Source organism: Sciurus carolinensis, chromosome 6 (assembly GCF_902686445.1).
Source record: "Sciurus carolinensis chromosome 6, mSciCar1.2, whole genome shotgun sequence".
Taxonomy (NCBI): Eukaryota; Metazoa; Chordata; class Mammalia; order Rodentia; family Sciuridae; genus Sciurus; species Sciurus carolinensis.
The window spans coordinates 99,268,182-99,295,084 of NC_062218.1; the positions used below are offsets into that span (position 1 = coordinate 99,268,182).

At 39.8% G+C, this 26,903-nt stretch overlaps 1 protein-coding gene across 9 annotated transcripts in view; it reads left to right on the forward strand.

Moving 5' to 3' along the window:
* LOC124986835 (protocadherin alpha-C2) overlaps nucleotides 1-26,585 on the forward strand; it is a 239,146-nt gene extending 212,561 nt beyond the window's left edge. For 8 of the 9 annotated variants that reach the window (XM_047555636.1, XM_047555642.1, XM_047555640.1 and 5 more), the window contains exon 4: nucleotides 23,906-26,585. In XM_047555636.1, coding sequence (XP_047411592.1) covers nucleotides 23,906-24,216 — 311 coding nt within the window. In that variant the 3' untranslated portion in view covers nucleotides 24,217-26,585. The remainder of the gene's footprint in view (nucleotides 1-23,905) is intronic. The other variant, XM_047555635.1, reaches the window with a different exon arrangement.
* Nucleotides 26,586-26,903: the final 318 nt, after the last annotated feature.

The window sequence follows — 26,903 nt, forward strand, 5'->3', positions numbered from 1 at the left end:
CTTGGCATTCACATTGCCAAACATGAGCACCTCAATTTTTTCACTTAGAGGATCAATGGGGACTGGTTCCTAAACTAAACTTTCAGAAAAGAGATCCTGCCACATTAAGTAAAATACTTAATGATTTAGTAAATAAAGAAAAATTGCTTATAAACTCATATTTCCTTATTCTTACCCAATCACTAAGGCAGTGTCATAAAATAAAAATATGACTTTGGAGTCCCATCCCTGTGACTCTTTTCAGAAAGGGGGGATTATGGGTTGGCAGAGACTAAATTATCCAACTAATAATAATTATTATAATCTAGCTAATGATTGTAGTGAATTTTCATTATTTATTCTATGACCATCATGGTGATAATCCATTATATGAATTACTCTCATTTACTCCTTATAACAAATTATTACTACCCCCACTTTACAAATGAGGAGACCAAGGTTTCTTTAGATTTAAGTTACATCTTCAAGGTGACAGAATTGATAAGTAACGAAGACAAAATTAAACCAGGGTGAGTTCAACCCCAGAGCCTGTGTTTTCAGCAACAGTAGGTACCTGTTTCTTTTTGTTAAATTTGTCTATCATAATCTTCTATTAATAAACCATCACGGTGATGATAGTAGTTACTAATTATCAAGCCATAATATGCCTAGACACTGTGCCAAGTACATGACATGTTTAGTCTGATTTATTCCTCATGAAAATCTTGCAAGGAATTTATTTTATCTGTTTTAATTAAAAAACACTGGAGATACAGAGAGGTTATGAAATGTATCCAAGTTCACAGAACTTGTAAGTAGCAAAGATAGGATTCAAACCCAAATTTGTCTAGCTCCAAATCCAAGTGTATATAACTAGGACTTATATTCATAGCACAACTGTCTTGCAAGAGTCCATCCAAATTCAAATATGTACATATATATATACACACATTTATATATGTACATAACAAATGATATAAGAATGCATGTGTAAAAAATTCTTTCCAGAGATAATCAGGTGCCTTTCAAATGATTAAGCTAAATAACTTGTGTAGCTAATGGACTATTTTTACTGGCAACTGAAAGGGCTTTCATTGATTCTAATCAACCAGCATTTGCTATTTATGAATGTTGCACAATTCAACTGAAAGTCAGTTTTGTCAAAAAAATGCATAAGTTTTGAAGCAATTTATTAGAGAGCTAATACTGCCAGATGGCAAGGAGAAGAACATAAAATAGTTCATTGACCGAATCTGCAACCCCAATGCCAATATGGAGTGAAGAAGTGATGGAGAAGAAAGTAGTTTGAGACTACCAAATGTTACAGGATATGGAGACATCAGGAAAAGGAGAGCCTTTTCAATCAAAGCAACCACATGAAGTCATGCCTTGCTACCTTACTTTCATTTCAGCATTATTCTTTTTCTCATAGAGGCACTGTAGGTCAGTCTGTTGAGGCAGGAACTAATTTTGCATACGTTCTACCTCTCATTCATGAGGCTGGCTGGTGTATATTCCTAGGCAAATATGACATAGGAACTGTCTATTGATCATTTCATGCACCTGGCCCAAGTTTCTCCTTCAGATTCAAAAGGTGTTTTTGACAGAAGATAGGGAATGGGTCTCCATTGCTTCCCTTTCCTACTGGGTTCTGATGCATAAGTCACAGGCCTCATGAAATGTGCTGACTAGAGGTCAAGTCTTCTGTTTACTAGATGGTGACCTAACCATACATTTCAACATGTTTCTGCATCAACAATATGAAGTTACAAGGGTTTTCCTCTGCCTTTTGCCCTGTCCTTTGATACTTTTCGATTTCAGGACTCAAAATAGGTTCTGTGCTGTTTGGAGGGAATATGCCTTAAAGATTAAGAGTATGAGTTAGTGTCAGATCTGAATTGAATTCCAATTCCAAACTTATTTGCTAAGTGAGCATAGACAAATTGCTTAAATTCACATTTTCTTAATTATCCTTTGTTTAAATTGATTGTGATAAGAAGAGCACCTACTTTGTTTTTTTGCCATGAGAACCAAAAGAAGAAAAAAGGCTGAACATAGTGATTGACATATAGCATTAACAAATATCTAATCTTCTTACTCTTTTTTTCTGCAATACTTTTGTGCAATGTATGATATGGCCTTAATTGATAACTTGATGGCCAGAATTCAGTAGTTCTGATTTGTAGACCCCGATACAGGCCATATGAGGTAGTCTGGATCTTCCTGACATCTATGCAGTCCATTTACCCCTCAGCAACCCTCTAGAGATGAAATGAAGAGGATTTATTAGTTGTTGCCTAAATAAAAGGTAAATGCTCCCCAAACATGTTTGTTTCCATTATTAATCCTAGCCTGCCTTTCAAGGGTTCTTTTGTCCTTAGTACTTCATAGTGAGGGTGCAGTTGCTTCTAAATGGCATCCTTACACTTGTGCCTGAATCCTTCCCATGACCAGTCACTCTTTACTCTTTTCATACCAATACTTGTGACGGCTGTGGCTATAATGCGTAAAGAGGGTGGAGTCTTCTTTTGCTCGAGTACTCATTCATGTGTATTTCTTTAAGTTGCTTTTTCCTCCTTTCATTCTTTTGCTTCATGACTAAACTGTTCATTTATTTTTACATTCCGTAAAAGCCTGGGATAAAGATGCCATAGTCTGAAGGGATCAGTGGAGGCATTACCAGGTGATGTTTTCTGCAGGATGAACACGTCAGGCATTAAGCTGGTTAATCCTGATTACTGACCCCTTTCTCCAGGCTTATTTCTTGTGTGAGCAGACCTGGATCATGGGTTCCCTTATTTCTTTTCAGCTTCTCATGAGGCTGAGCAGAGGAATAAAATTAACTAAACAGGGAATGCATAGAATACAGCTACAGACTTCTTCAGGTAGAGGGATGCATTTTAGGGGAGGAGTATTAACGGGCTAGTCACTCCCTTTATAACTCTTTTTAACTTTCTGAATGTGAATAACCTGAAGAGTTTTTAATGAATGCTCTCTTGTGATTAGTTCCTAGAGAGAATCCTGTGAGGTTATAAAAAGATGGTCCCTGCCTGCCAGGGAACTGGTCTGGCTACAGTGGGCCAGCAGCAGCTTTGCTATTTCCTGCTAGTTTTTCCAGGGTCCTTTTTCTACCTTTTTCTACCTTTCTACTGGGATCTTGCAGCTTACCTAAGGCAATAGTAAGTTACTTTTAGAGTGGGAGATAGAGTCAGCCATCCATATCTTCAGGCTTCACATCCAACCACAGTTGGAAAATATGTGGAAAAAAATTGCATCTCTACTGGACATGTACAGATATTGTTTTCTTATCATTATTTCCAAATAATAGACTATAACAACTATTTACATAGAATTTACATTGTATTAGGCATTAAAAGTCATCTAGAGATGACTTAAAGTACACAGGTGGGTGTGTATAGGTCATATGCAAATACTACACTGTTTTATAAAAGGGACTTTAACATCTGCGGATTTGGGTGTCCATGAGGGTCCTGGAACTCATCCCCAATGGATACCAAGGGACAAGTGTACTCTCTATTTTCAAGTGTTCAGGGAATCCCAAAGCACACAGCTGCCAAAGATAACATTATTGTTTATGGATCAAGGCCCCAGAGAATCTGGGACTCAACAGTGAAAGATTAATTAGGTAGGAGAGGCTACTAAGGCATTGAAGCTTAGAGAACCTTAGTTGGAGTGACTAGACAGTAATTCTTAAAGTACAGTTTCCAGAGCAGAAGTACCATCAATTCCTAGAACTTGTTAAAAATGCAAATTCTCAAACCCTACCCCGGACTTACCAAGTCAGAATCTCTCAGCAAACTGTTCAAACAACCCATTCGTGTGACCCTCGTGTACCTTAAAGTTTAAAAATTTGTCGAGAGTACATATTCGTGATGTTGCCAAGTATCTTTGGAGGCTCAGAAACTGCAAGGAAGGCATCTGTTTATGATTCTTGTGGGAAGCAGGGACCTTTCCCACACCAGAGAGATAATTAATTGCTGAGAGCTAGAACTCCGGAGTCAGAATGACCTTCCTTTGAATACTTGCTCTGCCACTCAGTAGTTGTACGTTTCTGGAACCCTTACCTAACTTTTCTAGTCTCAGTTTCTTCCTCCATAAAATGGGGATAAGAGGGATACCTACCTCATAAGGTTCTTATAAGAATTAAATGGTATAATAATCACATATTATAGATCCTGGAGAACAATAAATGTGAGTAAATAATAACTATTTTTATGGTTTTTTCCCTCAATGGATAAGTCTACCCGTGAACTTCAAAATCTAGATCCAGCTTGTTCTGAGTAGTCTCTGTCAGAAAGCTCTGTTATAGAAAAATTTCTTTTCCCACCTCTGTGTTTCCATGGGGGATTGCTTTTTCCCTAGTTTTCTACATCTTTTTATTCAGTTTATGTGCCCTAGTTTTATAGGGACTCATGTTCTTATTTGTCTTCGGGATTCCTGCCTTTCTGACAAAACCAACTCCCCAAGGAGAGACTCCGTGGAGACTCCATCTCTGATTTTTCCCCAGAACGAAACCATGTTCCTTAAGATTTTTGGAGTCCATTTAGGAGCCCTGTCAACATGAATTTTTCCATCTCATGAGTGAGTGCAGCCTCAGGCCTTGTTGGAAAATTTAGAAAGCATGCTGTTCCACTAACCTGCTCACCCTAGACTTCTGCTGTTGTCATGGCAATGACGGTCCTAGGAGGCGTGTACATATCCTTATTTGGAAAAAAAAAAAATGAGAACAGGGATTTTGTGAGTGGGGCAGCTCCCTCCTGTCAGTGTCCTCCACTCTCACCTTCCATCTGACAGCCCAGGAGTGCCAACTCAGCTTAGAAATATCTAGTCGGGGAAAGCTAGTCCTTGTAAGATGCAATTTCACTTTCCTGAGGGTGTGGAGCTCATTATATTTCTTGAAGTTTTCTATGTCGCTTATAATGAACAAAGAATTTGTTCTGGACTGGTCTGGAGGGAGGAACCAAGTATGATGTGGGAAGGGGACTTAGCATACAGTACCTAGGAGAAGCCAAGAGCCTAAGTTCTTTTTGACTCCATCCATTTGTGACTTTCTTCATCTCCTTCTTAGAGGAATACTGTTTTGTTCTTGTTGTTTTTAATGGGGAGAACACTTTATCGAATGACCATGTGGTCAAGGCATTGTGTTAAAAATTCCCTGTGATTTCTTTCTTTCTTTCTTAGATTTTACTTGTTCTTAGATATACATGATAGTATATTTTGACATATTTATACAAACATGGAGTGCTTTCATTGGTCATGTAAGTAAAAGACTGGAATTGAGATATCCTGGTTTTTCTAAAATTAAACATATCTGTGTAATAAATAGCTCCTGAGATAGTTCTTTCCCTATGTACCTTGCATTTCCTGCATCGCTCTCATTTTCTTTGTACAGTTTTTCCAGGGTTAGAAGCCCTGGACAGAATACAGTCAGAGCTGGGGCCATGGTATATAATAAAAGCATTTCTTCCATAACAGTGGCACCAAATGGAGACCATCTATCTCCTGAAAACTGTTAAATGGTGGCTCAGATTTATGCTCCTGGACATACATTTTGATGACACACATAGAGGGGGGAAAGAGCAGCAAGAACTGTTCCCTTATGCTGCAGTTTCCTTCAAATCCCACAGATGCAGAGACGCAGGCCAATGCAGGTTTAGAAAATGGAGACTAGTTATAGTTTTTTCGATTCTTCTTGATCCCTTTAATGTGCCAACTACACTGGAGTGATATAGTGTGGTCCCTGAAAACTTTGTCCTGAGAAACAACTTTTGCCTACATCTTAGAAAATTAATCATTGTATCCTTTTGTTTAAGAGTGTCACATGGAACCAGAGAATATCTGAATTACCCCTCTAGTTCTCTCAACAAATCATTCTTTGTAACTGAATTTTTAAGCCCCTAATCAGGACCAGGTTTTAGTCACAGAGATCCTAGTGTCACAAGGGATCAGAATTTGTGGTGAGGTCATTATCTAGTTGCCAAAGGAGGTTCACGAACTTTGCCACCTGACTCACCAAAGATGACAGGCTACCTGTGTGTTTGAGAGCTTTGTGGGGGAAGGTGAAATGGGGGTTGGGTGGCGTCTGCACCTCATTCTGTGGGAAAGATTGCTGGGGTTGTTTAGAATCAGTGGTATTGGAGCTCCTCTCTGGGAGGTGTTTGAATAAGAAAACCTGCTTACCACAGGGGTTTAGGGCAAAGGAATACTAAGAGTTTGTAACCTTTTAGCTTTGCAGCTCTAGCAAGTCTTGCTCTCAGACTCACCTGTATCAGTAAACTAGAAATTAAACCTGCCCCAGTGATAGCAAGGGATTTTCATGGAAATATTTTCTGAGAAACAGCCCATATTCCAAAGGAACTGGAAAAATTCATCTTTGCAGAAGCATTCAACTTTGTGGATGAGAAGGTCATTGCCTGATCTGGAAAAACATATTCAGGTCAAGCACTGGCTAGAGACCAGGGGCCTCTAGGGAAAGGTCATAAGATTGCTCATTGCCAGAAAGCCTGGAAATGAATGTGTGGATTGGAGATGAGATTTTCTGTGCCTCAGCACTTGGAGTCTCATTACTCACAATCAAAAAAAGGAGGGGATGGCAGAGATAGATGCTGTTCTACTCTTATCTCAGCAAGAGCAAGAGCTTCCTCAGCAACAGCCGTGCCTGGAAAGGTCTATCTACCAGGGAGTGGGGTAGGCAAAGAACAGAAGTCAGTCCTGAAGAGGGAAGTAGGAGAACAAAGGATGTTTGTGCTATAGTTAAAACAGGAAATTGAAAGTTTTATGAAAGTTAAACTCAAGAGGCATATTCATTAAAGAGTAGGGCGTGAAAAGGTAACTTTTAGGAACCAAATTTGGATCCACAAGAGAACAGAAACAATGAGAAATTTACCATTGCTAGTGTTGTATCCCTTGTCTGCTAAATCCCCAGTCCTGAGCCTCTCACATGAAAAAATAACCAAACTTTAAAAATGAGCATATAAAGTCTAAATGAGCAAATTTTGTTGATGGTTCAAGAAAATTCTCCAGCTTGGACTTGCTTCCAATAGTGAGCCAATCCTGTGTCCAGAGCTGTTGCTCTAGGCAGTACCATGGACCAAAGTTGAGTAGTGAGGTGACCCTTCACAGGTTTTCTCTCCTCTCTTTTGACCTGGCATCATAGAACTGTCTCACCCAAGAACACACCCATTGCATCTCTGTTCCCAAACTCACCTGGAATCAGCTAACCTAAGGGTCTGTATCAAGACTAAAAGTCCCATCCAATATGAGTGACTTACATTAGATGCACACTAAGTTGCATGTCAGAGAGGCCAGATTTGGGGGCTAAGGGTATCATGAGGTATATGAACAGCTGTGAGGAAGACACCTTTAAGTCTGTGAGTTTCACTCTGTGTTTGATGGTGTGCCAGTATGCTGTGGACTACAGAAGTTTCTTCTCTTAGCTGGTGGTGGTTGTGGGGAGGGAAGTCAAGCAAGCAAGCCTAAGGAAGATCTTCTTTCCTTAAGGATGTGTGCCAGTGGGAGTGTCTTTGTTGATCAACTTTTAAAGTCTTCATATCCTGTACTATTGCCCCCCTGTATTACAGAACAAGAGGAAGGAAGACTTAACAATAACTACTATTTATCAAGAACTGTGATAAAGCAGTTCACATGTATTGTATAGTCAAGCAACTTTAAGGGAGAAGTACATTGTTTCAGATAAGGAGATTGGGGCTCATAGGAATTAAGTGACTTCCTCACATTTACATAGCTAGTAAATGTGTTTTCCTCACTTTAATATTCCTAGTGTTAAGCAAGATGTCTACACACACTGATGCTTAAGAAATATTTTTTGAATTCCTGAATAAATACAATAAGGGCGATATCTGAACCCATGTCTGCCTGCCGCTGAGCCCTACACATTGCTATTACTTGTCCCACATGACAGGTGAAGCTTAGTAGCATCACTGTCTGAGTTCCAACCAACTTTAGGGGTCTGTATTAGTTTGACATTACTGCTGTAACAAGTTACTATAAATTTAATAGATTAAAACAGTGCAAATTTATTATCTTACAGTTTTGGAGTTCTGAAGTCCAAAGTGGGTTTCACTGGGCTAAAATCATGGAGCTAGCAGGGCCTCATTCCTTCTGGAGGCTCTATAGAAGCATTTTCTTGTCTTTTTCAACCTTTAGAGACTCCCTGCATTTCTAGGCTTGTAGCCCCTTTTTTCATCTTCAAAGCCAGCATTACGGCATCTACAAACCTGTGTGCCCCTCTTTCACTTTTAAGAATAACACTGTGATTACACTGAGCTCACCTGGATATTCCAGGATCCCTGTCTCAGAATCCTTAAATTAATCCTATAGCAGGGTCCTTTCTACCATGTAACATAACATATTCACAGGTTCTGGAAATTAGGATGGGGGCATCTTTGGGGGGACATTCTTCTGCCTACTGCAGGATCTTTCAAGTTCAGGTAGCAGTGGCTGTGTGTATGTGTGTGTGAACTGTAGTAGAAGTAAAGATAAAACCAGGTGCGTATTAGGAGCATGATGAGAGTATAGTGAGTATGGACTAGACTAGACTTCAAACCCCTTTTTAAGGCTACTAATTGTCAGAAGTCTGGTGGAGACTGATTGGTCACTCCCTTTTCTCTCCAAATCTTAACTAATTAAGAATATAGGCAAGGAGTCAACTGAGGGATCAAAGGTAGCATCAGGTTTATTATTGGTATAAAATGACCTGGGGTATATGATAGGGTCTCCAACTTCCCAGCCACAAAATGGCAGACATCTCCCTTGGTGAGAAGGGGCAGCTGTTATGCTTATTATCAAATATAGGCTGAGGTAGAGCAGAGAAAGAGAGACAATTAAGGTGAGGTATTGGGGAAGAACGGTGACTGTTGTTGCTAACTTTGCCCAATTAAGTAGCACAATCCATTTAAAATCAGGCTTTCAGTAACCGCCCCCCCCCCCCCATTTAGATAAGCCACTCTTCCTGGGTCCAGAAAGGAAGAAAATAGAGCTAAAGATGAAAATTCTCTTCCCAGCACATTCTCCAAAAGATAGGGCTACTGGTTGATGGGCATTCCTTCCTAAATGGGCAGAGGTGGACATGTGGAGAGAGAAGGAAAATAGTTCCCACTACATTATAATGTTAAGGGCTAAGAGAGATCCCTGTGCCCCAAGCTAAAGAACATTGTTCCAAGGGGGAGGGGGAGGCAGGAGAGGACAGAACTCTTAGGATCATTCACAGGCCAATTTGGAAGGAATCAATCATGGCACATGGTAGATAGTAAAAAAATCCCTGTCTGCAATGGATGCAAGGGAACAGAGTTGATGGTATGTTGCTTGCATCTTGCATCTGTGAGTGCAAATTAAATGTATACTCAGAACTTCTCTGAAGTAGAAAATAGGAGAATTGAGGGCCTAATCCTTATGTACATATGCACTGAGAGCTGAGGAGTAGTGAGTGCTTCATCCAGTATTTCTAAGTCCCGCCTCTTTTCCCCCAGTGATACTTCAAGCATTGAGAACAGGAGTTATAGTAGTTTGGAGTCAATCTTATGGATACATACACACCTTGGGATTTGTTTGATTTTTATTGGTATCTTACTTAAAAACCTAGCTTCACACTAGTTCCCTCCTTGAGATTCTAAAAGCAAGGCACCTCCAAAACTTTGGGATTCTCTATTCTCTTCACAGCTTGACTGGAGATTAAGTCATTCCACAGCCATGGGTTCCATGAGAGAGCTTCCCCAGAGGCCAACCTCCCCGGCAGGCCCCATGTGTCACTGAGATGTTAGTCTGACTACTGTCCCTGTGGTCTGCAGTCAGTGGGGCTGTGTTTAGTCACTACTGTCCCTGTGGTCTGCAGTCAGTGGGGCTGTGTTTAGTCAGTGGTCAGTTTCACTTCAGTTTCCCTCAGTTAGACCAAGCCCAAATTGATTCTAAATATTTGCCTTTAAGGCAAATGGATGAAATTGGAGAATATCATGTTAAGTAAGCCAATCTCAAAAAACCAAAGGATGAATGATCTCGCTGATAAGCGGATGATGATACATAATGGGGGGTGGGAGGGAGGCAAGAATGGAGGAAGGTGGGACTGTATAGGGGGAAAAGAGGGGTGAGAGGGGTTGGGGCGAAGGAAAAAATAACAGAAAGAATCAAACACCATTACCCTATGTAAATGTATGATTACACAAATGGTATGCCTCTACTTCATGTACAAACAGAGAAACAAGTTGTACCCCATTTGTTTACAATAAAAAAAAAGAAATTTCTTTAGGGAGGTTGGGTTTTTTTGGTATGTTCACTCCAAGTCTAGGAAATTAGAAATATAAATTAGCTTCTTTGGTCCTTCTCACACAGGGTCACAACCTTGCCTCCAGGATAATAGTCCTCTAAATGGTTGTGATTTGAAGGACACTGGGAAGATTCTCAAACAAGCCACTTCTCAGGCAGGTCTCTGGAACTCCATATTTAACCATCACCCGCAGCATTTTCTTATTTTCTTAAATTTTTCTTAATTTTCTTAAATTTTCTTAAATCCTTATTCATTCCTTCTCCTTGCTACCCCCTGCCCCAGACAAAGAAGTGAACTATCAAATATCCTGTCCAGGGATGCTTTCCTTGCCTTCTCTTCAATATAGAATTTGGTTGGAACCTTCTATATAGTCATCAAACCATCATTTATTAAGTTCATACATCAGGTCAGGCTCTGTTCTAAGGTAATGTGAATAAAATATTGAATGTAACATAGTTCTGTCTTCTTCTAGTGGATGAGGCAGAAATATAAATAAATAAGGTGGAAATTCGACAATGTCATATGGTAAGGACCAGAGTTGTGTCATGCATAGGTAGGGCAATGTCAGGAAAGAAAGTTGGAACAAACTGCCAGGGTCTGTCAGTCCAGAATGGGACCCAAGGTTTATCACTGTCATCAGCAGTATAAACCTTCTTTCTTATAAGGATTCCCCAAATTGTTTTCATAGGGCCCGAACCCTCTCTCAGCAACCATGAATAATAAATGTTGTGGGAGCCCACAAGATGGAATTGGGAATTTAGGGGACCAAGTTAGAGATATTAATACTAGATATTATAGTATGTGTGGTTGGGGGAGAGATCTGGGCAAAGGAAATAATACAGAAAGTAGTAAAAAATAGGAAATAAATCAGAAGTGCATAATTTGGATGACTAGGAGAAATGCATCTGGTAGAGGGTATGGGATAGAGGGCTGCTAGGAAATGAAATCAGAAAGGTAGGGCTTTAAATATCCTGCTTAAAAATGTGTAGTGTTGAGCTGGGCACAGTGGTGCATGCCAGTAATCCCAGTGGTTCAGGAGGCTGAGGCAGGAGGATCACAAGTTCAAAGCCAGCCTGAGCAAGAGCGAGACCCTAAGCAACTCAGTAGTACCCAGTCTGTAAATAAAATACAAAATAGGTTTGGGGGATGTGGCTCAGTGGTTGAGTGCCCCTGAGTTCAATCCCTGGTACCCAACCCACCCCCACCCTGCAAAAAAGTGTAGTTTTATTTCCTGGCAATGGAAAACCACTAGGTTCATTTGTTTTTAGGAAAAGAGATTCTTTTAAGATCCCTTAGCTTTATTTAACTTTGAAAAGGTGCCTATGAGCTGACAAGATGAGATAATGAGCTAACGACAGTGTTTTTCTTCTCCTAAACCAAGAATTAGAAACTTTAAGTGTCTAGAAATGGAGGATCAAAGGGGAGATAAATGTAGCTTTTTTTTTTTTTTTTTTTCATAACAGGACAAGTTTTGAAAATGTTCTTAGGCAATTCTGGTGAACTTGGTGTGGCTCATGTCAGAGAAAATGTGGACAGTGAAGGATAGGTTTGTTTAAAATTTGCCTTATATTAGTTTCTTAAGGGAGGCCACATGACACAGTGCCTCAACTCTCTGTTAATACCACCTAATAATTGTACAACCTTTGCCTCAGATTTATCAATGTGTAAAAAAGGAAAGAGTGTAGATTATTGTAATGGTTAAATAAGATAATGTATGCAAAGTGCGCAGGACAGTTCTTAGCTTGTGGTAAAAACTCAAAAATGTTTCTGAACACTTTTTACTCAATTTAATACTCCTGTCACTTAGCACCATTCCTGGCACACAGTAAATGGAATTCAAAATGTTTTTGCTAGATTAAATGGATGGGATTGAAGTGTGTAGCGTGGGGGTGATGGTGGTGATGGAAAGAGTTCTCTCCTCCTCTTGTCCTCTGTCTACTGCAGCATTCTGACAGCATCTCCATTTCATACCCTCAATGCAGGGATATCACTCCCTGTCTTGAAATGGTTGCTCAAGGCTGAGAAGTGACACAGCAACACAGAGCCTGGGATTGCTGCCAAATTTTAAGAAGCACAGATTGTAATGTGAGTGGGGGAGGGTAGAGAAGAAAAGTTTGAACTCAACGAAAGCCAGAAGCTGTTTTACTGTTAAGTGAAATGATCATGCCTTACACAGTTCCGGGTGGGGCAGGCAGTGTGAAACCTTTGGGAAGTCCCTGTCAAGTGCTGATGTTGAAGGAGACCCTGCAGAGACTCAGGTCCAGGCAAGGCTGCCTTCATGAGGCCCTATATATAGAAAAGCTCTGCTTGTCTTCATATCATGCATCACTATCTTGAGGTTCTTAATTTGTTAACAAGTCCCCCCTCCTCATTTTCTTGTGTCACTGGATCCCACAAATTATGTTTGGGGATTCAGGCTATCTAGGACATTTTGTTAAGAGCCAAATCAAGTTAGTGCTTCTTTCAATATCTCCATCTATCTATCTATCTATCTATCTATCATCTATCTCTATTTTTCAATTTGAAGAGGAAGAAAAATTATGAAAAAATTAATCTGTCCAGAATTTTAAAAAAATGAGTGGTGCCTCATTCCCCACTTCCAGTCAAGTTCCCCAGAAATAATTATTACTAACCCCCAGAGTTTTCATGAAAGTTTTAAAGTAGTGTATTTAGTAGCAGTAGTAGTACTGGGGGTTAAACCCAGGGGTGCTTTACAACTGAGTCACATCCCCAGCCCTTCTTATTTTTTATTTTGAGACTTGATCTAGTCAAGTTGCTTAGGGTCTCACTAAGTTGCTGAGGCTGGTTTTGAACATGCTATCCTCCTGCCTCAGCCTCCCAAGCAGCTGAGATTACAGGCATGTGCCACTGCACCCTGCTCAAAGTGGTATAATTCTATGCATGTTAGCATATAGCTTGCGTGTGTGTTTAACACACACCTAAATCGGTGTATACAGATCTGCTTTATTCTTCTTCATAAAGGAATAATAGGACTATGTTGTATGCTTATATTTTATTTATCCTGTTTCCTATTGCCATCTTCATATTTTAAACTATGCAGTATACCCTCTTATACATATATCTTATATCCTTATATCTTATCTTCTCCTACTAGTACTTATAAAAGATGGATTTCCAGAAGTAAGATTGCTGGGTCATAGGCTATGAAAATATCAAATTGGCATTCTCTTATCTGTAGTTGGACTGCACTTATTATACAATTCCCTCTGCTCCCTGCCTCCAGTTAGTGCTCTATGTCATTTAACTCAGTGACACCATCATTAGAGACTTAGTCTCCAGATGGAGAATACTGAAGCAGAGAGGGAAGAAAATTTACTTATGAATAATAGTAACAGCTAAAATGTATTGAACACTTAAATCACGTGCCATATATTTTCTAAGTACTCTTCAAGGATAAGATCCCTCTGTTTTCCAACCCCAGAGATAAGGCTATTATTATTATTATTATTAATATTTTGGTACCAGGGATTGAACCCAGAGTCATTTAGTCACTGAGGCACATCCCCAGCCCTTTCTATTTTTTATTTTGAGACAGGGTCTCACTAAGTTGCTTAGGGTATCTCTAAGTTGCTAAGGCTATCTTTGAACTCACAATCCTTCTACCTTAGCCTCCTAAACCACTGGGATTACAGGCTTGCACCACTATGCCCAGTAAGGCTATTATTATTCCCATTTTACTGCTTAGGAAACTGAGACACCTCAGGTTTAATAAGGTTGTACATTTCATAAGAAGGGGACAGAATCTGAAGTGGGCCTGTTTGACTTCTGTGCTCTTAACAATTGCACGTCTCCAGAAAGTTCAGTGCCATCTTTATGCCAGTTACTCTACCTTGTCTATTCCTTAAAACTATTATTGTATTTATTCATTTACTCTTCTTCTTCTCCCACTCTACTGTATCTCTTTGAGAACAGGATAACTAACCTAATATTCATATCCATATTCCTAATTACTAGTATAATGTCTAATTTATTGTAAATAATCAGTTTATTTGAATGAGTAACAATGCTTCTAGGAGGTAGCTAGTGTATCCATTTCATAGATAAATTATAAGTCCATGTTAACCCAATAGTAGACAATGGTAGAAAACAGAAGGGTGGAGCTGATGGTGGATCTCAGGGCTGCTTTTTCTTTTTTATCTTTTTTAAAATTTTTTTGGTTCTTTAGTTTATACATGGCAATAGAACATGCTATGACATGTATGTGTGCAATATAATTTGTTCTGATTCAATCCCCAGCATTTTGCCTTCCCCTCTCTTCCTCCCACCCCCTGTTCCCTTCTCTCTACTTACCGATCTTTCTGCTATTTACTTTGATACCTAGTTCAGTGTGCCTTCCACCATGCCTCAGGTGTCTCCTTCTGAGGCCCTGGAGCATGGCTCCCTCCCTAGCAACCATTGCTAAGCTGGAAAACTTCACAGCTAGAAGTCCTCCATGACCCCTGAGGGGCAGAGTCTAATGGAAGGCCTGTCTCAGGAAAAGAGAGTACTTTAAGAATTGGTGTTGGGGTGGTCCTAGAGGAATACTACATAGTAGGAATACCTATCCTTTATTTCAGAGTTTCTGCATGCCAGACATTATTCTCCATAATTTAAGAGCCTTGTCTCTTTTTAGTGCTTAAAATCCCATTAGATGGATATTGTTATCTTTGTTTTACATATGAAAAAATGGGTGCTGAGAGGCCAAGTGACTTTCTTAAGGTTACCTAACAAATAGTGGTGAAGTTGAGATTCCAGCTCAAGTCTGGGTGACCCCAGAACCTACATTCTCAGCATTTTGTTTCCCAAAGATTATATAGCTGACTGAAGAGGGGGAATTTTAAGAAGCTATTAAGGGAAACTGCCCTTCCTAGGTCCTGAGGGGCCTTAACAACTAGGAAACAAGATAGAAAAACCGTAGCTGGAGCCCTGCTGGGCTATGGGGTCATGGAAAGAAGAAATGTGATATATATTTTTTTAAGGTGACTGTGGGGAGCTAGGAAGGTTTGAAACCAGCCATTCCAATGTTTGAATCTGGGTTCGCAGTACATGATGTCTTTATACTCTTAACCTAGAAATGGCAGAGTTATTTTGGGCACAAAGCGAGAGCTATGGCTTTAAAAATATGCCAAGTGTATTTATCTCTTCCGCTCCAAGATTACTGAAAATTAGCCCAGCTGCGGCCTGAGGCACCAAACAGCCACAGAATCTTATTACAGATCAGCTCAGCCCACCCAAAGAGAGTGAAACACCCAGGAGTAGCAACTCCAGTGACTCCTAGGGAGGGGTATAGGGTCAGCCTCCCACTTGCCAAGCCTCACTTCCAATCACTCTCACACTGTCCTCCCAGCTATTCTAGGTTTCAAAATGCTAGACCTGTGATTCAAGTTCAACTCTGTCTCCCACCACTTCCCCAAGGCTCCACAAGAAGTAAAAAAAGTGAATGAATGTATCAATGAATGAATAAATAACAGTTGAACTACTAATAAATTGCAGTGGAATAAGAATTTTTCAGCTTTATTATCAAAATCCTCTGTGATTCAGGGCAAATCATCTTGTTGTAATTCAAGTCTTCTGATTTCTTTCTTTCTTTCTTTCTCTTTCTTTTTTGCTGGGGATCAAATCCAAGACTTGTGCCTGCTAGGCAAGCACTCTTATCACTGAACTACTTTCCCAGCCCCGGCCTTCAGATTTCTCATTTATAAAATTAAAATCCTTTAAATATATATATATATATATAAATTTATAATGATTTTAATTAATTAATTATAATAAAAGTAAATGCATTTGTTTATTTATTTATTTTTTGCGGTACTGGGGATTGAACCCAGGGCCTTGTGCTTGCAAGGCAAGCACTCTACCAACTGAGCTATCTCCCCAGCCCGGTAAATGTATTTAAATAAATAAATATACATGTGCCAAATGCTCTGTAAACTGCTTGACTCATGACGAGCAATCAGTAATCCTTAAACAAATAAGTGATCTTTTGCTGCTCTGATACTTTTTTATTTTTTATTTTTTGGTGGTGCTAGGGGATTGAACCCAGGACCTTGCGCTTACGAGGCAGGCACTCTACCAACTGAGCCATATCCCCAGCCCCCTGCTCTGGTCTTATTAACAAGAAAAAGCAAATGAAGTTTTACTTTGTGCCGGACACTGCGCTATGTGCTCTATAAGGACAATTATATTTAATGGTAAAACAACCCTAAGAGATGGGTGCTATTATTATTTCCTTTGTAGATGAAAACAGGCCCAGATACAGTAAGTAATTTGCTGAACATAATTTACATGATGTACTGGAGCTTAAACCTAGGTATTCTAATTACAGAGCCTAAGGTCTTACAGAGAACAAGGAGTATATTTTTACCTTCCTTTCTTTTCATGGAAAATTCTTTCCATTGTCCACTAAAGCAGCAGGGAAACACTGGAAATCCTAAGCCAGGTGGTTGTAGCTCGCTCTCCCTCTCTCTCTCTCTCTCTCTCTCTCTCTCTCTCCCTCTCTCCCTGATTGAGGACAGGATTTGGATTTCGGACCACGTTTCTTCTCTGTTTTGGGTTGTTATTACTCAGAAAAGCTTTGCCCAATTCATAAAGGATTGGGAGGAGGAGCTCATCCAGTCGGTTCACAAACCCCACAAATGGAATGGGGGTGGGGAGGCAGTTGGAAATGTTTTACAACCTGGTCTTTTAGCAGTTTGATGGTGGATGGCTTTTGCCTTTGGTCGGGCTAAGCATATATAACTCCAAAATCTGTTAAATTCTGGGAGAGAGAGAGAGAGAGAGAGAGAGAGAGAGAGAGAGAGAGAGAGAGAGAGAGAGAGAGAGATTAAATGGTAGCTCAAAGTCAAAAGGTGCAAAGGAAATCAGAGGTGCTTGAAAGCATGAGAGGCGAAAAGGACAAGGAAAAGTAAAGGCGTACTGTCCCCGTGCGGAAAGCCTCTGGCTGTTCATTTGCAAACGCAGATCTGCAGAGCCTTTGGAGCCCTGATTCTTCCCAGGGCAGTCGGAGACTGCAGCAGCAGGCCCCCGCACCAGAGAAGGAGCAGTCCAGGGGAGCCATCTGACTGGGCCGGAAGCGGCTGTAATCATGTAATAGCTTTTGCTAGCTGCACTGACTTAGCGAAGTGGGCGGTAGGCAGGCTCCAGAGTGCTGTCTGGCAAGATAGTCCCCAGCTTAAATCAAAATGATGGGTTTTCTGGAAGCTCTTTATTAACCTCAGCACTGAAATCCCAGAGATGGTAACAAAGGGATGAATGGGGAGTGAAGGGGCGGAGTTGAAACCTGGAGACTGTGCTGTGATTTTCCTGACTTGTCACTTCCTCATCACACCCCTCCCCCTCCTCCTCCACTCCTTTCCGACCCATCCTAGCTTAGAGGACCCTGCCTATATCTCTGTGTCTCCCAGACGATGGCAAAACAGTTAATAACCAGAACAATTGCTATTCTTGTATTTTTTCAGGGATTTCAAAGGACTTTGCTGTACAGCTCAAGATTATCTCATAACTGGAGCCTGCGTAGATTTGAGTTTTAGGTTCCACCAGTTAATAATCGTGTGACCCTTGGTCCTAAGTCCATCCCTAAAAGACATAGATGTTAGTAATATCTGTTTCATATGGTTCTAGTGAGAACCAAAAAGAGGAAACATAGGTAAATCAGAAAACTCTTTCCTGGCCTTGGTAATTGTTTAGAGCAGTTCAGGAATGGGGGATGCAGGGTGAGTTTTACAAGCCTGTCATTTGCTTCAATATCTTAGGACCTTCGCTGGCGTTTGATTTCCCAATCAAGCCTAGTCCCTGAGGCTCAACTACATAAGCTCAGGCAGCCAGGTGTAGTTTAACACGCAAGAGGAAAGTTAGGAATTTTGCCAAAAAGACTCGTGGGTAATGCCAAAGTGGGTTATAGGATTACATGAAGTGGTCAGCTACTATCAGAAGGCAGTTTTTATAATAAAAGATGATGGTATATATGCTTTTTATAAGCCATATATTGTGCTGGGCTGTAATGCCAGTGACTTGTGAGGTTGAGCCAGGAGGATAGCAAGTTTGAGACCAGCCTGGGTAACTTAGTGAGGTCCTATCTCAAAATACAAAAAAAGAGCTGGGCATGTAGTTCAGTGTTACAGCACTCCTGGGTTCAATACCTAGTACTGCCAAACCAAAAAAAAAAAAGTATGTTGTTCTGATTTTTTTAATTTATTTTTACTTTTTATTATTTGTTTTTAAATTTTTGGTGTATAATTATACATAATAGTGAGATTCATTGTGACATATTTGTAAAGGCACTTGACATAATTTGGTCAATTTCATTCCCCATTACTTCTGTTGTTCTGATTTTTAAATCTATCCCTTTACACTATGAAGAAATTGACCAATACTGCCCCCCCAAAAGAAGCATAACCATTTTTTATGATTATGATCATATTCTATTAAAAATTTTAAATCCTATTAGTTGTAATCTGAATGTCTGGGAAGGGCTCTGCCTAAAGATTCAGACTCCCACAGCTTGATGCCTGTCATAGATCCTTTTTCTAGGCTTTAACAGGGCCACTCATTTGTGTCTTGACTGCATCTCATCTCAGTTATTTGTCTGAGGGTGAATGAAGTCCCTGGGAGCACTGGGGAAGGGACTTATAGGAGATCCCTGGAGGAGGAATGGAGGCAGCATTGAAGAAAGAAATGTTTCCTTGATTGACCTTCTGTTGAGATTGACCTCCAGCTTGGATTTCGAGCAGAAATGGTATAGCATCCCTTCTCATTTTCTTCTTCTTCTCATCTTTATGTTCTTAAATCTGTCCCAAACGCAGGCTATTTTATAGGCAAAATTAGTCAAGAGTCTTTCAATGTTCTTAGCCAGAAGGAACTCAGATTAGGAAGTCAGTAAATGCTGTTTACCAGATCCTTAAGCTATCCTTTCACCTGAATGAGTCACAATTGAGATGGTGCTGAACCAACCCCCAGAGATGTTTTGCTTATACAACAAGCAGAACAGGTTAGGTACAATGTCTGTGAGGGACTGAAGAAACCACATCTTGTTCTGCTTTGTAGAAGCTGAACATGTGGAGGATGCACCTGAATAGATCTCTGATTGCTTCTTGGAATTTAAGCTGAGTCAGACTCGGGCTCCCAGCAAAGGCTTGAGAAGCTCAGTGGCATGTAAAAGAAATTAACTCTTGATGGTCCTGCTGTGAGGGACTCGCTAGGCCAATAAACCTGGCCATTAATGTCCTTCAACTCCACAAAATGAAGGCATTTCTGAGCTGTGCATTTCTGAATGTTACCTCTCAGAACTCATGTAGTCCTGGATATAACTGGAAAAATTTCTTTTCTGGACTTTTGTGAGGGCAACTAAAGAACCGTGCAGTGTTGCTGAAGCCCCCCTTTTAGGCACTAAAGTAGAAGCTTTTAAACATTTTCTAATTTTTTTTTTTTTTTTTTTTTTGGTCTCAGTCTCTCAGAGACAGGGCCCATATTTAAAGGTTAACAGGCAGGTTTTGGTTCAGTTGCAGATCTGATTATCTTAGATAAATAAAAGAAATCACTCAGTCTCAGAGGAAAAAAATTGTCTATTACCCCATCCCCAAACTGCTGTGGTGTCAATTCTGGCAGGGTAAGCGTGGTATGAAGGAAGGGGTTTGGGGAGAAAAGAAAGCTACTTATGCCTTCTCCCTACCGCATGCTATAAATTCGCAATATCCTTATCTGGCTCTCCTAATCCCAAGAGCTGTGCCATATATAGTTAGCCATATGTGATGCCATTTATGGAACTCTTACATTGTGCTAAGGATCAGGCTTAACACTTTACAGGCATTACCACAGTGTCTGTAGGGACTCCAAAAGTGCCACCAGTGGAGAGTTGTTTGGTCTGCCAAAGAGTAGGTGCTACTTATACTTCTCACAGGAGTCCTTTCATTGATCTGTCCATGTTCAACCCCAGGACTGCATACTGTTTACCTACCCCAAAGAAAGAACTGGGAGGACCCTTGGAGAGGTTTTAGACATTTTACTACTCACTCATTCCTCAGTGGCAGCAGGCCAGCATACAATGGAGGGCTGCACCATGCCTATAACCGGGGAAATATATAGGATAGTTGCATGCCCACTGTGCAGGGGGTTTCTTTAGATGTTTTATGAGTACATGCCTTTACTTTATAACCACAATCACTCTGTTTTGAGCCTCTACCTAAATATTGGAGACAAGGGAAGTGGTCAGCTTCCCCTCTGTGTTTCCTTCATTATCACATTCTGTAGAGTCTTATCTCATTGTAAGCTTTTCTAGGCACCGATTAGCATTTACTCAACAATCCAACAAATATTTAGACACCTGTCCAAGTCAGGAGTTTTACTAGACACTGTTATACATTGGTGAATAAACAAATAAATTTCCTGCCTCTGTAGACTTTATGGTGATAAATACTATTAGGTGAAGGAGGTATCCCTTGTCTAGAATGGTCACAGAATACTTCTCTGAAGTTATATTTAAGTATAGACTTGAAGAATGAGGAGAGATCATTCAAGAAAAAAGATCTTGAGGCAAAAACAAAAAACAAACAAAAAATCTCCAAGATGCATTTGAAGAACTGAAAGAAGGCCTGTGTGGCTAGAGTATAGTGGTAAAAGGAATATTTGGAGATTTGGAAGATAAAAAATATAGATTCCTGAAGAGACTTTGATTTTATTTTTTGGTACAGGGGATTGAGCCCAGGGACACTTAACCACTGAGCCACATCTCCAGCCCTTTTTTATATTTTATTGAGAGACAGGGTCCACTGAGTTGCTTAGGGCCTCACAAAGTTGCTGAGGCTGGCTCTGAACTCACGATCCTCCTGCCTCAACCTCCTGAGTCACTGGGTTGAAGAGACTTTTATACTATATTGAGAAGTTTGAGTTGTTTTTTTTTTCCTCAAGGCAGTAGAAAGTCTGAAAAATTTTAAACAGGAATGATCTAATTTGACTTCTATTTTTAAAGGATTTTACTGAACGTATGCTATACTTCACTTTTTAAAAAGAGAGAAAGACTTAAAGGAATAAAGATATCTCTGGCTACTGTGTGGAAGATTGAAGAGATGCCAAAGCAGAAGCAGGTTGAACAAGGGGGAAGCTATTGGTATAGTTTATAAAAGAGATAATGATACCCTAACAGAGAGAAAATGAGAAGAGGACACAAAATATATTTAGGAGGCAAAAATGACAGGTGTTGATAATGTATTATAAATGGAGAATGAAGAATAAAGAAAATTGGAGACTGGCTGTGAACTTCCTGACTTGAGCAATGGGAAATAAATGAGGTATTACTTACTAGGAATGAAGAGGTTTAAGAAGGAATAGATAAGAGGAATCAAGAGTTTGATTTCACTGGTCACAGTGGTGCACACCTGTAATCTCAGGAGGCTGAGGAAGGAGAATCGTGAGTTCAAAGCCAGCCTCAGCAACAGCAAGGCACTAAGCAACTTACTGAGACCTTGTCTCTAAATAAAATACAAAATAGGGCTGGGGGTGTGGCTCAGTGGTTGAGTGCCCTTGAGTTCAATCCCCGGTACCCCCAAAATGGAGTTTGATTTCAAATTCCTTCAGTTTGAACTTTCCATGAAATTTCCATTTTGGAGATACCAGATAGGCAGTTAGATACTTGAGATTGGAGCACAGAGAGATATGAGCTTGGAATACAAATCTATTTCGCATCAGTATATTTAGATGGTATTTAATGCCCATAAACATGGCTGGATCTCAAAAGGAGAGAGTGGAGAGAAATTAGAGAAGCAGGTCTAGGGACAAACCTAAGGAAGCATCAGTACATAACAGAGGAGGATTCTGCAAAGGAAACTAATGAAGACTAGCTAGAAAGGTCAGGAGAATGTTTTGTCTCCAGGGAACCAAGAAGGTGCCTTCTGCAGATATGGAAGATCATTGAACTGAAAGCAATTAAAATGTAGTAAATGCAGGAATTCTTTCTGCCTTCCTTCTGTTTTCCTAAAAGCAAAACATAGATTTACAAAGGTAAAAGATATCCCCCAGCCCCATCCCTGCCTTCTGCCAGGGAGAACAAAGGTTAATCACTGAAGATACCACTGAATTCAGCTTGGAGATGGTCCCAGAGGAATCTACATTAACAACCTTTACTAACTAGTCTTCATCTGCCATTTATTTGCCTTGCCCCAAGCTGCTGCTCATAGAGACTCAAAGTCTTTTTTGTTTTGTCGCTTCTTTAAAAACTTTTTTGCAGATGCTGTAAGCTGAAATTCAAAGCTACCTCTTTTAGAACTACTACTTCGCTGGGTGTTTCTTACACACATATGAAATATACATGTTCATAAATTTGTTTATTTCTCTTGTTAATCTGTCTTGGGTAACACAGCTCCAGTTCAACTGAGAACCTATGGGTTATTCTTCTCCTATATGACAAAGAAATAATAAGTGTTTGAGGAGGGAAATGACAAACGTTTCTAAGAGGTTGAGTAAGATGAGGACTAAAATGTGAGCATTGGTTTTGGAAATAATATAGTGAGCTTGACATAAACAATGTTCAAGTAGTGCTCAGGGACACCAAATTAGAGGACACTAAGAAGTGATAGGGAGTAAAAAATGGAAATAGCATATGAAGGTAATACCAAACTGCAATTGAACATACACAGTTTATTTGCAGAACTTTTCTCATCTCCACCAAAGGAGCAGTGTCAGATACATAAACACTGCTTCAGTGTCCAAGAGTTCCAGGGTCGTGACCCCTGGGATCACTCTGCCCTGACATACCATTATTCTTCTTCAACTCTGACTTCTGGAAATCATTGGTATACTTCATTGTATGTCTTCCAGCTAACCTCTTGGGAAAGTCTTGTATTGAAAATTCCTGTGGGTGCATAATCATCTGCCCTAGACTCAGTGTAAATTTCACCTCTCCTCTTGAATCCCCCTACCTTTCTCAAGTAAAATGAGTAATTTTCTCCTTTGGAGTCCCACTTTACATATTACTTGGTTATTCCATGTATGAGATTAACTTATAATTGCTTGAGTGTATGTCCCAACTAGACTGTCACCACATTGAGCTAGGGAATTTGGTTTGGAAAGTGAGATTGGCTCCATGCTTTATCCAAACAGGGCCATTTTACAACAGGATTCCCTTCTCTTTTGCAGTGTAGTGTCTCTCTATATTCTACTTTTTCTCATCTCTTCTCTGTTCCATCCCACCACCTCTCAAGATTATTATAATAGGATTAGGACTGAATAATTGGTTCAAATTTTTTTAAAATTTTTTGGACAGAGTACAAATCAAAATACATTTGTAGCCAAAGTTTTCTCTAATCCATACACTAAAAGCAGCATTTTCTGCTTTAATCTAGTTTATTTCCTGTCTTGTGCTTGGGTAAGGTAATCATAACCATGTTATTTAGGAAATTCGTTACAAAGAATAATAAAAATGTTACTAGAAAACTAAATTCCTGGACACCCTGGTGAAAAAAAAAAATCTCCCCTCCTGCTGGCTTCCAAACATTGACCCTCCCCTCAGGTTTCAAGAAATAACCCACAATTTCTTGGGGACCCAGCTGTCTGGGCAGCTTTTCTTGTTCTCTCCCAGTAGTGTGTCTTCGAGGGCCTGTGCTGACTTTTACTGATTTTTGACATTTTATCTTTCAGAACCAGAGGCAGGAGAGGTGTCCCCTCCAGTCGGTGCTGGTGTCAACAGCAACAGCTGGACCTTTAAATACGGACCAGGCAACCCGAAACAATCCGGTCCCGGTGAGTTGCCAGACAAATTCATTATCCCTGGATCTCCCGCAATCATCTCCATCCGGCAGGAGCCTACTAACAGCCAAATTGACAAAAGTGACTTCATAACCTTCGGCAAAAAAGAGGAGACCAAGAAAAAGAAGAAAAAGAAGAAGGGCAACAAGACCCAGGAGAAAAAGGAGAAAGGGAACAGCACGACTGACAACAGCGACCAGTGAGGTCATCAAATGGAAACAAGCCACTTAGCCAGTTTTTGTAATAATGGCAAATCTCTTCCCATGTAGCAACTCCCTGCTCCCTTCTCCTATCAACATGAGCCCTCTTAGAGACCTCAGAAATCTGCAGAAAGTTCCCCTGTGTGTGTTCAGACCAAATTTAACAGGTTTTGTCTTAAAAGCTTTCCTAAGTCTGGTGTTAACTCTTTCTCTCCACTCTGGCTTGTTTTCAGAACCTAAAAAGCAGACCCAAGTTTCCTTTCTCCTCCGCCGCAAAGGAGAGGCTTCCCAGTCCCGCCAGTGAGAGGTTGGACTCTCTGCCCTGTGCTCCGGGGATCCTGTCTTGATGACACTTGCAGGGCAGGCTGAAAGATTTTGAGATTGAGCAGCTTGAGTGTGTGTGGCCACTGCAGATATTCCAGTGCCAGATATTGGCTGAGATGGGCCAGATTAGACTATTTGGCACCAAAAGGGCTGGGAAACAAAGGCAAATAAACAGTGGGAGTTATCAGTCTGGAGGGGAAATGTGAGACTGCAAGGAACCAGACTTTCTAAATCTTACAACTCAAGAGGTGGTGGCCAACCTCTAGCAGACAAAACTACCCCTGCTGACAAGGCTTTAGGAGTCCCTAAAGTCTGTTGGCTGTGGTGTCATCATACCTAAAACCTGCATTATACATACAAACAGTTCGTGTTTAACAGAGGGTCAACCAGGGCAACAGAAGCAGATCTGATGTGTTTCCTGTATATGTCCTTGTGCTCACTTTATTAAAAATTCTTTTGCACACAACGTTTATGAAAAGGCCATATCCTTTTCCAAACACATATGCAAAAGCAAAAGAATAAAGAAAACCCAACACCTCATTTTATGCTGTTTGTTATTTGATAGATTTATTTAAAAAAGAGAAAGTCTATAACTATAAATCTTTAAAGAGAAATATGATGAATACAACTCCCCTAAACTCCCCTCGAAAGAGAATTCAGTCTACAGCCATTTAAATAATCATTGCTGCTACAGAAGTGCTTTAAGAGAATTGCCTGAAACATCTGTATTATACCGGCCACCTGCCAATCACAGCTTTACTCTTTCAGGTCACTCTGGGGCTGCCTCTTGCATGTATTAATTACTAAATAAAAGAATCTTTCTTTCTCTTTTCTAAGAAAAAATGATGTGCACTTTGAATACACAACCTTCTCTAACCAACTATATCAAGACCCAGAAATTGAAGAAAAATACTGTTTTCACATACATAGAGTGAGCAGACTTTTCAATCCTCTAATTCTGTGACTTGTCTTGGTGTGCTAGCCTACACCTTCTCTTTGGTTTAGTTATCCTTTTCTATAACACTCTGAATTGCTAATCTTACTAACACCTATGATGTTACCTGAAATCAATCTCCCATATGTATGCTGTATGCTATTATAAGACTCCTGAAATATACTTACTCTGTGCTTGTGTATGTGAATGTTAATGCAACTATTACCTAGAGTGAACTTTAAGCTTTATTGTTGAATGTAATTCCATTATATTTCCTTTTGTACACCTGTGAAAAAGTGGAGTAGTGTTTTTTTAACCATTGTTAATCAGCTTTTGTGTATGAAAGACACAGTAAAATTTCTTTCTTAAATCAAGATACTTGTGATTCAAGGAATTTTATTTATGGTCAGCCAAGAGCTAGCTCTTGCCAAGATTCTTGCTGGCAAGGGAATGGATAAAGCTGTTTTTTTCTAGTAACAATTCTGGAATGAATACTGGAGATATTCCCTGAAGGTGTGCAAGCACAAATTTTACCAATCTGACCTCTTTGAAGTTGCAGAATGCTATCTGGAATATCAGCTCATAGAAAATAATTAAATTTACTATTACCTTAAATAACACATTTTAATTTTGTTATGTACAATTTACAACTTTGATTATATTTAAAAGTTAATATAAAAGAAGTAGGAGTCTGTTATAGAAAAAAGGCATTAAATCTAAAAAAAAAAAAAAAAAAACTGTCTTGTCTACTTTTAGCTTCATTCTCCCATATTTTGAAGGGTGTGTAACTTCAGCTCTGCAGGATTGCATGGGGTAAAACTTGTTGCCAACACATGTAAACCATTGCTACATTGTAGGTTGTGATCATTTTGCCCCACTGAAGCCCATGTAACTGACCTTACGTGCCTTTTGAACTAGGAGAATCGGGCTAATTTATTAATGATGATAATTATAATGTATCTGTACAGCACTTTTTAAATTTGTGAAGTGCTTTCCAATCCATGTTAGTTACTAGTCATTACAGCTGTAAGGATAAAACACGTCATGTGGATTCATTTTTAATTGGTGCTATTGGTATTTCCTCTGTTATTGCTAATAAATGGAAACTGGTGGTATGAAAGAAATGGTGGTCATTTCTAAATATAAGAGTAGGAAAAATAGAACACAGATTATCATGAGCTATTATTACTGTATCACCCCCTGATGATTACACTGGTTTTCATGTTTATCACTGAGGTAAAACATCCAATGGAATAAAAAAATCAAACTCTATAATACTATTAGAATGGGAAGCCAGGAGGATGCTGATTATTTCCCACCACACTATTTTAGTCTTTTCTAATAAGAATTGCAACAAACCAGGGCTGAAGATTATAGCTAGTGGTAGACCACTTGCCTAGCATGCACGAAGCCCTACATTTGATCCCCAGCA